We start from the raw sequence: 14726 nt of genomic DNA on the forward strand, positions 1-14726 counted from the left end.
AAGAGTCGTTGAATGAGATATTCCTGTTTGGTTACATTTGACCCCTTTATCGGTGTAGTTTATTTTAATTTTGATATTCAGGGGAATTGCAAAGCTAGACTTGTGTATGACTTTTATGCTTCTTGAACATAAGGAATGGTAACCTCTCAACTGTGAAGTATGCATTTCAAAGCTTCAGGAAATGGGTTGACCAACCGCCTTCTCCACTGATTTGGAAGTTCCATCATTTTCTGCAGTTCCACCGAGTAAAGGGCTCCTCGGAGCTTCAGCAAGTCTCCAAGACTGCTGCCCTTTCATTCATTCCATGGGTATTTGTGGTGCAGCAACCATATGAGAAAAGGGGCACAGGGCATCAGAGACTTTGGGGAATACAGAATATGACAAGAAAATGCTCTCAAGGAGATTACAGATGAGAAGAGAGGGTGTGTCCTGCGACCGACACACTGGAGGTTTTCTGGGTGCTGTCCAGTGTGGAAAAGTTAAGAAAAGGAGTGTGAACATAGGACGGGACTCCATCCATTCTTGCTGAGTTGAGTTGGTCTGATTTGGTTGTTTTTATCTTCTCTCCGATGTGAAACGGGAAAAGAAAAGAGCTCAAACCGAGATTTCAGACTCCGGTCCAGGCGATCATTTCCTAACATGGGAGCTTTAATATTCTCTTGCCCTGGCTTCAAACCTGTTACCTCCCTGTATGAAGTCAAGAGCCCATAACACATGCTATGTATGTCTGCATTGAGCACTTCTACTTACTCCTCCATTTTTTCATGCTGTAAATACAGCATGCCCACCCTGAGCCAGGCACTGAGTGGAGAGCTGTGTAAAGATGGGACAGGGACCCAGCTCATATGTTATTCAGTGGTCCACCTGACTGTGTGACTAAATCATAATCACCTTGAAGCCAAGGGCTGAGTATCATCTTAGGTTCCTCACTGTATCTTGCAACTGCAGTACACATGGTGGGTAGTCAAAATAAATGTTGCTTAAGTGAATGGCAGTCGCAGTCACAGTCCCTTGCAGTGGTTGTCTGGTTATTTTTATGGTTGTCACTTCTGGATGTCTGAGGTTTCTGAGGCTATTTCCAGGCTGTTTCCTCCTCTTCGCTTCTCCTCATGTATCTGAATTCTCACCAACTCCAGTGTTATTTCTAAACTCTTTGGAGAATGTAACGGGGGTTGTGGAGCAAGGCCTGGAGCTTCCTCCCTGAGAAGGGTCCCCTAACCTCTAGTGTTGTCACCCATGTTGTCACACATCACCTCCTCAGGCACCTTCTATTTTTGGAAAGACAGATGCTTTCTGAAACAAAATAGGAGATCCCAGATAGGGATCAAAACCCTATCTGGTCTGTAGCCTGTGACAGTCAATTTGCCTGTGAATTATTGAACGAAGAACGCGTACAATACTGTTTAGTACTGATCTATTTCTCATTTATGAAGCCTGTCTCTTTGGAGCTGTGATCCACTCCTTGAGGACAGGAAGCATGTCTTAGGTTTATTTTGACTCCCTCACAGTGCCTAGCCAGTGCTGGTGGATGACTGACTGACTCATTAGGACTGTACTGCTCAGCGGATTGAAGTTTGAAAAACTCAATTCATAGGGTATATGGTAAAGCCACATACCCTTTTTGCTGTAAAGCCACAGGTACCCTTCACTCCCCACATCCACCCCTGCCACCCTCTAACCCAGAAAATGTTTTATTGCTTGGGGAAATAAAGGAAGGTATAAAGAGCCTTGGGGATAAGTGAAAGAGTTTAGATGAATTGTTGCAAATGAACTATACAACCAAAAAAAATCAGGTGTTTGTCTAACTGGGACACATAATCAAGTGCAAAAGCTATCTGGAACTGGTTGTAGAGATTTTGACCTCTTTGGAGATGCAGGAGATGTCAGTAGCCATTTTGATACCATTGCCATTTTGGTTTATGGTGGCCCTTAGCAACTGTCCTCTCTTGTTCTTTTACAGGTCATCATTTTAGAAGACTATGCTGACCCTTATGACGCCAAACGGACGAAGGGTCAAAGGGATGCAGAGAGAGTTGGAGAGAACGACGGTTACATGGAACCATATGATGCACAACAAATGATAACAGGTTTGTAAGCAGGCTCTGCAGAATAGGGACTGAAATCTCACACTCAGTGAGAGTGTTGTAATACAGCAACCCGTGTCTATTGGGGAAGAGGGATAAAACAATTTAACCAGATCCTGCTGACTTGAAGAAACAGAAATTAGACCCCAAACTAATGTCAGACTAGGTAACTTCCTTTATGATTTAGTATCCTTCAGAGTTTTAGAATTTAAAGGAGTCTTTATAGTTTTTCTAGTTCTGTGCAAGGTGACATTTATGAGTGCAGATCTGCTCAGAATGTGATGTTCAGTTTTAACATGATTATATACATTTTGGGGCCACTTTCAGAAGCTTTAACATTCACAATGGGAGTCATACATCTTACCAAGGATCTAATACATACTTAAGGGAGTTTAATCTATTAAAAAATGCAAGCATGGCCAGGCACAGTAGCTCATACCTGTAATCCCAGCACTTTGGAAGAGAGGTGGGCAGATCACATGAGGCCAGGAGTTTGAGACCAGCCTGGCCAACATAGCGAAACCCCATCTCTACTAAAAATACAAAAATTAGCTGGACATGGTGGTGTGTACCTGTAATCCCAGCTATTTGAGGATCTGAGGCATGAGAATCACTTGAACCAGGGAGGAAGAGGTTGCAACAAGCCAAGATCACGCCACGGCACTCCAGCCTGGGCGACAAAGCGGGGGAAAAAAAAAAAAGGCCTGGCACAGTGGCTCACGCCAATAATCCCAGCACTTTGGTAGGCTGAAGTGGGAGGATCACCTGAGGTCGGGAGTTCAAGACCAGCCTGACCAATGTGGAGAAACCCTGTCTCTACTGAAAAAAACAAAAAACACAAAATTAGCCAGGCATGGTGGTGCATGCCTGTAATCCCAGCTACTCGGGAGGCTGAGTCAGGAGAATCGCTTGAACCTGGGAGGCGGAGGTTGCAGTGAGCTGAGATCATGCCATTACACTCCAGCCTGGGCAACAGGAATGAAATTCTTTCTTTAAAAAAAAAAATGCAAATATGATGCGATTCTGCATTTTGTGGTAGAAGACTTTCTCAAGTTCTACAATATTGGAGCCAAAAGTTTAATTACTAAGCAATAATTAACAATCACTGCTGGCCGGGTGTGGTGGCTCACACCTGTAATCCCAGCACTTTTGGAGGCCGAGGTGGGCGGATCACCTGAGGTCAGGAGTTCGAGATCAGCCTGACCAACATAGAGAAATCCCGTCTCTACTAAAAATACAAAAAATTAGCCAGCATCATAGTGCATGCCTGTAATTCCAGCTATTCGGGAGGCTGAGGCAGGAGAATCACTTGAACTCGCGAGGCAGAGGTGGTAGTGAGCCGAGATCGTGCCGTTGCACTCCAGCCTGGCCAAGAAGAGCGAAATTCTGTCTCAAAAAACAAAACAAAACAAAACTGGTGTAAACCAAGCCATTCAAGGCAAACCACCTAAAACCAAAGACTAATCTTATAACTTTTCAAGTCAGAACAATTCCAATTTGTGAGCTAAGCAGTCACTCTGTCATTCTTAGTGTCAAACTTTTCCCTTTTAGTCATAATTAAGTTGATATAAATGATACTTAAATAGAAATAATATAGAGTTATTTGTGAACTTTATGTATTCACCTAGTTTTCCTTAAACATTCTTCTATCCATAATGAAAAATGTAGTTGCTGAGTGCTGCCTCAAGGGAGCCTTATTTGAATCTTGTGGGTTTCATGCCTGGGAAGAGTAACTGGTCCCACATGAAAGACTCTGTCCCTTCTGTTTAGAACCGATTGAAGAGCTGTCAAGCTCAGGTTCTGTAACTATAGTCTCAGAATGAGTTGAGCAGAGGGTAGCGGCAGCACACTGGAAGGGCCAAGACAGGCTTCAGAATGAAAACGAGCTGGAACAGGAAAGCCTGGCTCCGCTTCCTGCTTCTCTGCTTACAGAGATAAGGCAGTCCGTGTGGGGAGGGTGTACCCTGGCCAGGCTGTGACCCTGAAGGTCACTGGACTGTGACCTCTAATGAAATCTGTGAATGAAAGGAAGTGAAAATGAACTGTCAGAGTTTTAAAAAACATCAGAGCCTTGAAAGGAATAGGGAAAAGGATTTACTTTTACATAAAATTGAGGAAAAGGATTTTCTTAGTTTTATGCTTAATTGTGATTCACCTTTCTTTGTCCTTGGGTTATTATTCTTTTTCTTTAACTAAAGTAGGTAGTTTATACCGTACATCTGTTTATTTGGAGAGCTGCACTGATAAGAGGGAACGTGCTGTGATTTTATAAAAATGAATATAATTTTGGGGTTTTTTTTGTTTGTTTTTTCATGTAATTCCCACAAGAGCTCTGTAAGCTAGGGGACTACAATGCTGTCCCCCTCGTGACAGGGTGAAAAAAAACAAGATCAAAGGGATTCAGGCTTGCCCGTGTTCAGGAGACGTTTTAAGAGACAGAGCAGGAATTAGCACCCGGATCTCCCACTCCACATTGAGTGGTCTGCCCCCGACACCACATGGCGTTTAGGACACACTTGAAATGCCATATGCAAAACCACCGTAAACTTCACCCATACGTGAGGCATCTTTCCACCCAACCGAGAATGTTGTCTTTAGAAGTCAAAATTGTCCAACATGGAATAAATGTAATAATCACTAGCATTTAATATTTGAGGATGTATTAAGTTCCATGCTCTATTTTAAACAATTTCTGAAAATACATTTAGGAATACAAAATTAATATATTCAATTGGCAAATAAATTCAAATTTATTAAAAATCCAAATTACTTACTTTCTAAACTAGTGATCTAAGTATACTTTGCTCTTAACTTTAAAAAAATTTTATTTGTGGATTTTAAAGTTTCTTCATTTCGAATATTCGAAATCAGTGTAGAGACTCTACCTTTTATTCTACTCATAGGTTAGAAGCTGGACAGAATAACAGGAAGTGAGTTTATCGGAAGCTAGAAATAAAAGATTTGCTGCTGGGCTTTTGTTTTTTGTTTTTTAAACCTTTTACTTTTTTATTCAGTTTGCTCCTTGTGTACCTGATTGTCAAGTCCGAGTTCAGAAATTTCCCATCTTTCTTGAGAAACGATAGAGATTTTTTTTACTTGTTTCAGCGTTTCTGGAGATGGAAAGGATTTTAATGAACACAGTTAAACTGTGGAGTGGTTAAATCTGTGTTGCCATTTCTGTATTGCCTTTTTTCTACCAGTGAAATGGGAATTACAGGCCTGGTTTTAACAGTATCTTAGGTGTGTGGAATACTGCCCATATGTTGTTTTAGAATACCCAACAAATATTTCTTGGGAGTTGTTATGTACTAGGCCCTGTCCTGAGCTCTGGGCATACAGGAAACAAGACCCACATGATTTCTGCCCTTGGACCTCACAACCTAAGGGGGAAACAGACCTAACACCAGCAAAGAAAATAAGTCATTGAAAAGCATGATTAAGTGCCATGAAGTTGAGAATAGGAGCCAGCATCTACCTCAGGGGCAGAGGAAACCCAGAGAAGCCGGCTTCATGGCTTTCCTGTGGACAAATCGCTATGGCACCCAGGCTCCCTGGGTCTCCCCAAAACTTTGCTCTTTTAAAAGTTAAGAATTTATGAATTTATGAGTAAATTATCACTGAGATTTATCCAAAGGATTATTCATAAAAAGATATGACTGAATACAAGGCAATATTCATATAAACCTCTGTTTTTCTGCTAAATTCACAGGAACATTTTAACTAGTCTAGCTAAAATATTTAGCTAAATATTTAGCAGAAATATTCTACATAGTCTAGCATTAGGAGTTTTAGCCAGCACTTTGAAACGTTAGCATTGGACGGGTCTTTAAAAGTTCCCATTGGCTAGTTAGCATGAGGATTCTTTCTGCAGTTGATGTCATGCAGCTGTAAATTGAGAGCTTACTAGGTACCAGCCTGGCCAAATTACCTCACTAAATCTTGCAGCAACCCTGTAAAGTGTTTTGTTTGTTGAGATGGAGTCTTGCTGTGTTGCCCAGGCTGGAATGCAATCTCAGCTCACTGCAACCTCTGCCTCACGGGTTCAAGTGATTCTCCTGCCTCAGCCTCCCAAGTAGCTGGGATTACAGGCATGTGCCACCACACCTGGCTAATTATTGTATTTTTAGTAGAGACAGGGTTTCACCATGTTGGTCAGACTGGTCTCAAACTCCTGACCTCAAGTGATCCTCATGCCTCGGCCTCCCAAAGTACTGGGATTGCCAGCCACAAAGTGAGCCACCATGCAAGTGGGTTTCTTTATACGGTTGAGGAAACCTAGGTTCAGAAAGATTAAATAATTTGTCCAAATTACACAACTGAAAATACCATGTCATTCAGCAAGCTGTGGTTTTAGCTTTTGAGCTCCAGTTGAAGATTATTTTTAAAATTTTATTTTTACTTCCAAATGATTTTGTTGGTTTGTTTAAATAGCCGAATCTAAAAGAGAACCTCACTGTTCGAGTCTCCATTAAAAAAAAAAAAAAAGCTATTATGTCCATCTGGCCAGGCCCAGTGGCTCGTGCCTGTAATCCTAGCACTCTGGGAGGCCAAGGTGGGAGGATCGGTTGAGACCAGGAGTTCAAGACCAACCTAGCCAACATCGTGAGACCCCATCTCTAAAATAAAAAATAAAAAATTATGTCCATCTTTGCCTGAGATTTAAACAGAAAAAACCTTATGGAAAAAAGTGCAAATGAAGACTGGTTTTGATTTGTCTTTATTCTCCTTGCTAAATTTCAGGGTTTCTGAATTATACTTGCTTTTGTTCAGATGTTTAGATTTATTCAGTAAGAAAATATTAAAGTGATTTTAAAAGCTTGAGCACTGATCAAAGATGTGAGTAAAAAATTGCCCAACACCCCTGTTTCTGATGCCAGAAGGAAAATAGAGTCTTAAGAGGCTCTAAGTTTAATGTTTTGGAAACATGAAATGGATTAAAATGGATTAGGGAAAAAGGCACATTATTTGGAAATTGGAATTAACGTTTTACATGAAATCATTTGAGCATAAGGCATGGACTCTGGAGTTGGTAATAATTGGCCTCACCATAGCTACTGCATGACTGTGGCTTCCGTGTATTCACCTGTGAAAATGGGGTAACACATCTGTCACTGCCTTAGTGAGGCATCAGTGAGATTCTGGGCATAATACACCTAGCAGGTGTATACCTAGTCGATACAGCCGGGAGTTAGACACTCCAGAGACAATTCTATTTTCATAGAGCATTCTGGACTATATAGGGCAATACTTACTGCTAACTACAATTAATTTAGTAAAAGAAAATCTTAGTCTTCTGCTAACTTTCTTGTTTTTGTGTGAATGGCATAATTACCTGCAGCAAGTTGGGGATTGAGAAGGGAAAATTTTGGGCCCCTATAATGTTTCACACCAACCAACCGCATGTTTTTAGTAAGTGCAGGTCAGTCCTGAGCTTCAGCCCCAGGCGCAAATGAGTGTTTATCTGCTGCCCGTCCCCTGCATTCTGTTGTCTGCTGTGGTAAATGGCCTCTATCGGCAGCCAGGGTGTAGCTTCCTCTTGCCATTTCCTCCTTCTCAGGCTCGTTTCCTCTTGGAGCCAGCTCTGCACGTCAGGGGCTATTCTCCCTGCAGGAAGGGTCGGCTTGCGGCCCCACGATTGTTTCTGTTTCTGTGGCGCCTCAGGTTTGGGGGCAGCCAGGTGTTGGAATGGACTGGAAGGTTACTCCCCTTGAAGGGAGCGGGTGGTATGGGGAGGGGAGGCCTGTGCTCAAGCCCTTTCTCCCCCTAGTTAAACATTGATTCAAAAGATGATAGCAGTTTGCAGATTTTGCCTAATCCCAGGATCCTGCAAGAAAGCATTCTCAACTCCATGCTTTGTGTATCTCCCAGAACTTTAAGTATGGGGAGACTGTCTATATAGAAGGACCTCATTGCAAAAGTAAAAACTCAAACACGTGTAATAACTCAAGATTCTAATCACTATACATCATTTTATTTTATTTTAGGGGAGGTGGGCTGGAGGGCCTGGTGGGAACACTGCCCGTCCACCCTGTACATCATTTTAATCCAAATGTATTGAAATGTCCTTGTGAGCAGGGCTCCTTCTGTCTTAAGGTTGGAATCACCTCTTTTTCTTCTTAGTTTAGCTGGGGCAGAATTGCAGCGAGGACCTTGGGAAAGGGTTTCCCCAGCCTGTGCCAGATGGTCTCAACTGAGTGTAAACTATGATTAGAAACCTAAAAATTCTATTCTATATTCATCCTTCGAACTCCTTTGTGTTTTCTGCTTCCCTTTTCTTAGTTCTTTAGAAAAGTTCCTTTTAAAAAAATTACAGCCTTGTCTTAATTGAACCAAGAACAGAGTATGTTTTTGTTTCTTGTTTCCCATATCTCTGTTTGGAGTAAGCAATGAAGAAGAAAAGCTGTAGGACTGAGAGTCCAGGAACTCAGGAGATGCAGCTCTGACCTCAGACAACCCCAGATACCTGGCCTGGCCTGGGGGTGGGGGCCAGGGACAGTTCTTCCGACTCCTACATTCTGATGTGGAAGTTGTAGACACAGGCAGTACCTTTCTCCTCAGGATGGGACTAGCAATGACAGATGGGCTCCGGAGCATGAGGAAGCAGGATGGGGACTATGGGCACCCAGGAGGTGTGGAAGTGGTTCTCAGGTTTAGCTGCTCTTTAGAATCACCTGGGGGATTTTTACACTCTGACTCCCACACTGCGCCCCAGACCAATCCAATCCGAACCTCTGGTGGTTAAAGCAGTATGCGTTAAAGCCCCCAGGTGATTTCAATGAGCTGTCCCTGCACAGAATTTGAGACAGCTGCTGACGGCCCCTAGTCAGCAGAGAACTATAACCTCAGCCTGTACCTAAGTTTTGCGCTTTTGAATTTGGTGTCCTGATTTTAATAACGTTTCCCTGATTTGTTGCCCTCTTTTTGTTATAGAGGTCTTAATGAGTCAGTGGTATTTCTCCACGGGCCATCCCCATGCCTGTTTTGAAGTTACAGATAGAAAGTCTTTCCACTCTTTGTGTCTGCGGCCCTGCGGTCTCTTAAGCCTCTTCCTCCTCACCTGACCCCTCAGCCTTCTTGGCTGGCACCTCTCCTTCCAGCCACCCTTAACTGAAGGAGTCCCAGATTCTGCCTTTGATCCTCTCTCGTTTTCAGTCTGCCCTCCTTTTCTCTTGTGATTGCTTTCATTCTCACAATATGCACAACGATCCATTTGTTAACCCCTTGACATTCATCCAGATCCACACTGTCACCTGCCTGGAGACATTCTACAGCTCCCTCCCCTCCCTCTCCTCCCATCCATCCGTCCAGTCATTATTTAGCACAATGATATGTCCTGCAATAATAAACAAGATATGGTGGTCTCTGCCCTGGCAGACTCCACCAAATTGAAAATACAAATGCATCAACATATAAATGGATGCAGTGGGAGAAGAGCAGGGTGAGAGTGGGTTGGTCCAGCCTTAGCACCTGATCAACTCTGTGGGGCATCAGAGAAGAAGGTGGGCAGGAAAGGCTTCTCCAGAGAGGAGAAGATGCTGAGTTAGATTGTAAAGGATTGCAAGATTGCCAGGACACCGGTGGGCTCAAGACAGTGTAGTATGCAGGGAACTGTAGAAGTTCCACTTGGTCAGAGCAAAGCGTTGAATTGTGGAGAGATGGGGCAGGGTAGTGTCAAGAAATTGGGGAGAAAGACAGTGACCTACTCATACAAGCCTCCTATGCCGTTCTGAGTGTTCTTCACTTCTTTTTTTTTTTTGAGACAAAGTCTGGCTCTGTCTCCCAGGCTGGAGTGCAGTGGCGCGATCTCGGCTCACTGCAACCTCCACCTCCTGGGTTCACACGATTCTCCTGCCTCAGCCTCCCGAGTAGCTGGGACTACAGGCGCCTGCCACCACGCCCAGCTAATTTTTTGTATCTTTAGTAGAAACAGGGTTTCACTGTGTTCTCCAGGATGGTCTCGATCTCCTGACCTTGTGATCCGCCCACCTTGGCCTCCCAAAGTGCTGGGATTACAGGCGTGAGCCACCACGCCCAGCCTCTTCACTTCTTAAGTAGACCGTCGGGAGCTTATGAGGTGTTAAGAGGTGAGATGAGATGAGATATCTGCATATAGAAAGTTTCTCCTTGACTATGACCAGGTAGAGGATGGTTTGAAGGCTTCCTGATGGGCGTTTAGAAGAGCCACAAAAATGATGCTTCTGTTGGTATATAATGTAGACTCTATATCACCAGCTCTGGTTGTCCAGACTGCAGCCATCTCTAAGTCTACCTGGCAAGGCCCCTTGACCCCAGGCTGCTCACCACCCTGTGCTGCTAGTTCCTTTTCACTGTGGCTGGCTGGCTGGTTAGCTAGCTAGTAGTTGGTTGGTTTGCATCTGGTTTTTTCCATCTATTTTTATGCCCCAGTTCAGACTGTACCTTTCTGATTTACTCTATCCTGTACACCATGGTTAGAGTTATCTTCCAGTGAAACACACATGTAATTGTTATTCCTTGCTAAAAACAAACATACAAACAAAAAACCTTATAATGGTTTTGTATTACATACACAACCGTCTCAACTTTGTGTCCTTACTTTTAAAATGTCTACATCTTGGCACCTGGCTTGCCTATGCTTCCAGCTGCTTCTCCCACTACCCATTGCCTCTCTCCTTTGTGGCCTTCTGGCCTTTAGACTCATCTCTCAGCTCCTCATTATGGAACAAGACCTCTGTCGTTCCCACCTCCATATCTTCACTCATGCAGCTTCCTCCACTGGAAATGACCTTCTCTATCAAAGTCAACTCATCTTCCATTTCTCTTCCACTTGGAGTCAATCCAAGTGTAGTGGCTAAAGAGTATAGCTTCTAGAGCCCAACTTCCTGCTTCTGAATCCAGGCTTTGGCACTTACTGGTTTAGGCAATTTCCTTAAACTCTTTGTGCTTCAGTTTTCTCTTCTATAATAAATAATGATATCCCATAATCGCAGAGTGATTGCGAAAGTTACTAGATACTTAGAATAGTGCTTCATACATGTTAAGCCATTGATAAATGTTAGCTGCTGAGTTGTTATTACTGGTTTTCCTTGTAACACTTCTTTTACTTTGATTTATCCTGGAGTTATTAGCCGAATACATATTATTTGTGAATGTGTCTGGCTTCCCCCAGTTTATTGAAACTGCATAGGAGTCAAGAATTCTGACTGATGCACATAAATGCTTTAACTCAGTGTATATGCAGCAGTGCTTTGAATATCCAGACAGTCCTTGACTTACTGTGGTTTGACTTACAATTTTCAACCTTTACAGTGGTGCAAAAGTGATATGCATTCAGTAGAAATTGTACTTTGAGTCGCATATAACCATTCTGGTGTTTACTTTCAGCATTCAGTAGATTACATGAGATATTCTTTTTTTTCTTTTTTTTTTGAGACGGAGTCTCGCTCTGTCGCCCAGGCTGGAGTGCAGTGGCACAATCTTGACTCACTGCAAGCTCCGCCTCCCGGGTTCACGCCATTCTCCTGCCTCAGCCTCCCGAGTAGCTGGACTACAGGCGCCCGCCACCTCGCCCGGCTAGTTTTTTGTATTCTTTTGAGTAGAGACGGGGTTTCACCGTGTTAGCCAGGATGGTCTCGATCTCCTGACCTCGTGATCCGCCCGTCTCGGCCTCCCAAAGTGCTGGGATTACAGGCTTGAGCCACCGCGCCCGGCCAGATTACATGAGATATTCAAAACTTTATTACAAAATGGGCTTTGTGTCAGATAGTCGTGTCCAGCTGTGGGCTAATGTGTTCGTTTAAGGTGGGCTAGGCTAAACCATGATACTGAGTAGATTAGATGTATTAAATGCATTTTTGACTTGCAGTCCATTTTATTACAATTCTTTTATCTGGGCTTCCTGACAAGATAAAAAAACTTGGAAGGTGAGCTATACTCAGCAGACACCAGAACCTGGAACTTAAGCAGGTTACCCTGAGGCCACTACTTACAAACTGCAAGTGGCACCCCAGAGGTGTGCTTGTCTTCAGATGTAATCTCCCACCTTAAAAGTGGATCCCAGCCGGCACGGTGGCTCATGCCTGTAATCCCAGCACTTTGGAAGGCCAAGGTGGGCGGATCATGAAATCAGATCGAGACCATCCTGCCTAACACAGTGAAACCCCATCTCTACTAAAAATACAAAAAAAGAAAAAAAAATTAGCCGGGCGTGGTGGCAGGCGCCTGTAGTCCCAGCTGCTCGGGAGGCTGAGGCAGGAGAATGGCCTGAACCCAGGAGGCGGAGGTTGCGGTGAGCCGAGATCTCACCAATGCACTCCAGCCTGGGCGACAGAGCAGGACTGCGTCTCATAGGAGAAAAAAAAGGTGGATCCCATTATCTGACTCAGGCAGCTGGAGGGAAGAAGTTGTAGGCACCTTCGTTTTGCTTTTGTAACACAGCTGAGAAGTAATCAGCCCATCAGGGAACAATCTTGGAGTTATCTGCCACCTTCAGACAGACAGACAGAGGTGCTGAGGTAATTGGGTTAATGACCAGGCTTTTATGGCACCTTTGCTTTCAAGGCATTGTGTATGGTGTGTGTTTTTCAGAAATTAGACGACGGGGTTCCAAAGATCCCCTGGTGAAGGCTCTCCAGCTGCTTGACAGTCCCTGTGAACCTGCAGAGGGTGGCCTGAAGTCAGAGACCTTGGCCAAAAGACGGAGTTCCAAGGACCTCCTGGGGAAGCCGCCACAGCTGTACGACACTCCCTACGAGCCTGCAGAAGGGGGGCCCAGGGCAGAGGGGAAGGCACGGCCCCCTGACAGCCGGCTGCCCGAGAATGACGAGCGGCCCGCGGCTGAGTATGAGCAGCCGTGGGAGTGGAAGAAGGAGCAGATCGTGCGGGCTCTGTCAGGTGAGGGCGCCAGGCCAGGCCCGCCCCAGTGTGACTTCAGGCTTCCAGCCACCGCACCGTCCCGGCATTTGTTTTTTTCCTTGTGGGTACCTTTATATTCCTTTCTCTTCTCAGTGTGCAGCTGTTTTGGAAATGCCTGAAATGACCATTGGAAGAACACACCTGGCTGGGTGGGTGGCTTGTGCCTATAGTCCAAGTCACTTTGGGAGGGCGAGGCAGGTGGATCACTTGACCCCAGGAGTTCAAGACCAGCCTGGCCAACATGGCGAAACTCCATCTCTACTAAAAACACAAAAATGAGCTGGGCCTGGTGGCGGGCACCTATAATCCCAGGTACTGGGCAGGCTGAGACAGGAGAATCGCTTGAACCCAAGAGGTAGAGAGGTTGCAGTGAGCCAAGATCACGCCAGTGCACTCCAGCCTGGGCGACAGAGCAAGATTCTGACTCAATAATAATACAAAAGTATAACCAGGCCGGGCGTGGTAGCTCATGCCTGTAATCCTAGCACTTTGGGAGGCCGAGGTGGGCGGATCACTAGGTCAAGAGATGGAGACCATCCTGCCAACATGGTGAAACCCCATCTGTACTAGAAACACAAAAGTTAGCTGGGTGTTGTGGCACACACCTGTAGTCCCAGCTACAGCTCGAGAGGCTAAGACAGGAGAATTGCTTGAACCCGGGAGGTGGAGGTTGCAGTGAGCTGAGATCTCCCCACTGAACTCCAGCCTGGGTGACAGAGCGAGACTCCGTCTCAAAAAAAAAAAAAAAAGTATAACCAATGTGAAGGGAGAAGGTAATATATTTGATAGCAAGCATTTGGGTCAGTTTTTGTCTTTTTTCTTGTTTTTTGAGACAGGGTCTCACTCTGTCACCCAGGCTGGAGTGCGTTGGTGCAATCATGGCTCACTGCATCCTCAACCTCCTAAGCTCAGGCAATCTTCTCACCTCAGCCCCCCAAAGAGCTGGGACTACAGGTGTGCACCACCACTCCCGGATTTTTCTTTAATTTTTTAGAGATGGAATCTCACTATGCTGCCCAGGTGGGTCTTGAACTCCTGAGCTCAAGTGTTCCTCTCACCTCAGCCTCCCAAAGTGCTGAGATTACAGGCAAGAGCTACCATGCCCAGCCTGGAGTCAGTTTCATTTGATTTGAGTCGCCTTCTCAGGTACCTGCTCATCTCTCAGTCCTGTACCAGGTGCTGCCATTTCATCTCCTTCTGTCCAGCCTAGGTGTCATGGCATCTCAGATGTATTATTTGGTAGTCTCTTTCTGTTTCTGAGTTGTCTTTTCTTTTTGCTTTATTATTTCATATTAAAAACTGTTGGTTTGGTTTTATAGGATGGTACACATTCTTGCAAGGATTCAACCTGTAACTATGTTTAATCTTTTATTCTAAACATAGCAAAACAACAAGTAGTTTGACTTTTTTTTTTTTTTTTTTTTTTTTGAGACAGAGTCTCACTCTGTTGCCAGGCTGGAGTGCAGTGGCACCATCTTGGCTCACTGCAACCTCTGCCTCCCAGGTTCAAGTGATTCTCCTGCCTCAGTCTCCCAATAATTGGCACCACAGGCACGTGCCGCCACGCCCAGCTAATTTTTGTATTTTTAGTAGAGACGGGGTTTCACCAGATTAGCCAGGATAGTCTTGATCTCTTGACCTTGTGATCCGCCTGCTTTGGCCTCCTGAAGTGCTGGGATTACAGGCATGAGCCACCGTGCCTGGCCGCAAAACCACAAGTTTTTTGAAAGTCCATGTTGAAATAAAGTG

The 14726-nt window shown here is 44.6% G+C and overlaps 1 protein-coding gene across 9 annotated transcripts in view; it reads left to right on the top strand.

The window, feature by feature from the left end:
- The window catches only part of SHE (Src homology 2 domain containing E), a 32650-nt gene that overhangs the window by 1746 nt on the left and 16178 nt on the right, over positions 1–14726 (top strand). For all 9 annotated transcript variants that reach the window (XR_013397976.1, XR_013397975.1, XR_013397973.1 and 6 more), the window contains exons 2-3: positions 1961–2087; positions 12651–12956. Coding sequence is in view for 6 of the 9 variants with exons in the window: in XM_015110740.3 (XP_014966226.1) it covers positions 1961–2087; positions 12651–12956 (433 nt within the window). In the remaining 3 variants the exon portion in view is untranslated. The remainder of the gene's footprint in view (positions 1–1960; positions 2088–12650; positions 12957–14726) is intronic.

The sequence above is a fragment of the Macaca mulatta genome, chromosome 1 (assembly GCF_049350105.2).
Source record: "Macaca mulatta isolate MMU2019108-1 chromosome 1, T2T-MMU8v2.0, whole genome shotgun sequence".
Classification (NCBI taxonomy): Eukaryota; Metazoa; Chordata; class Mammalia; order Primates; family Cercopithecidae; genus Macaca; species Macaca mulatta.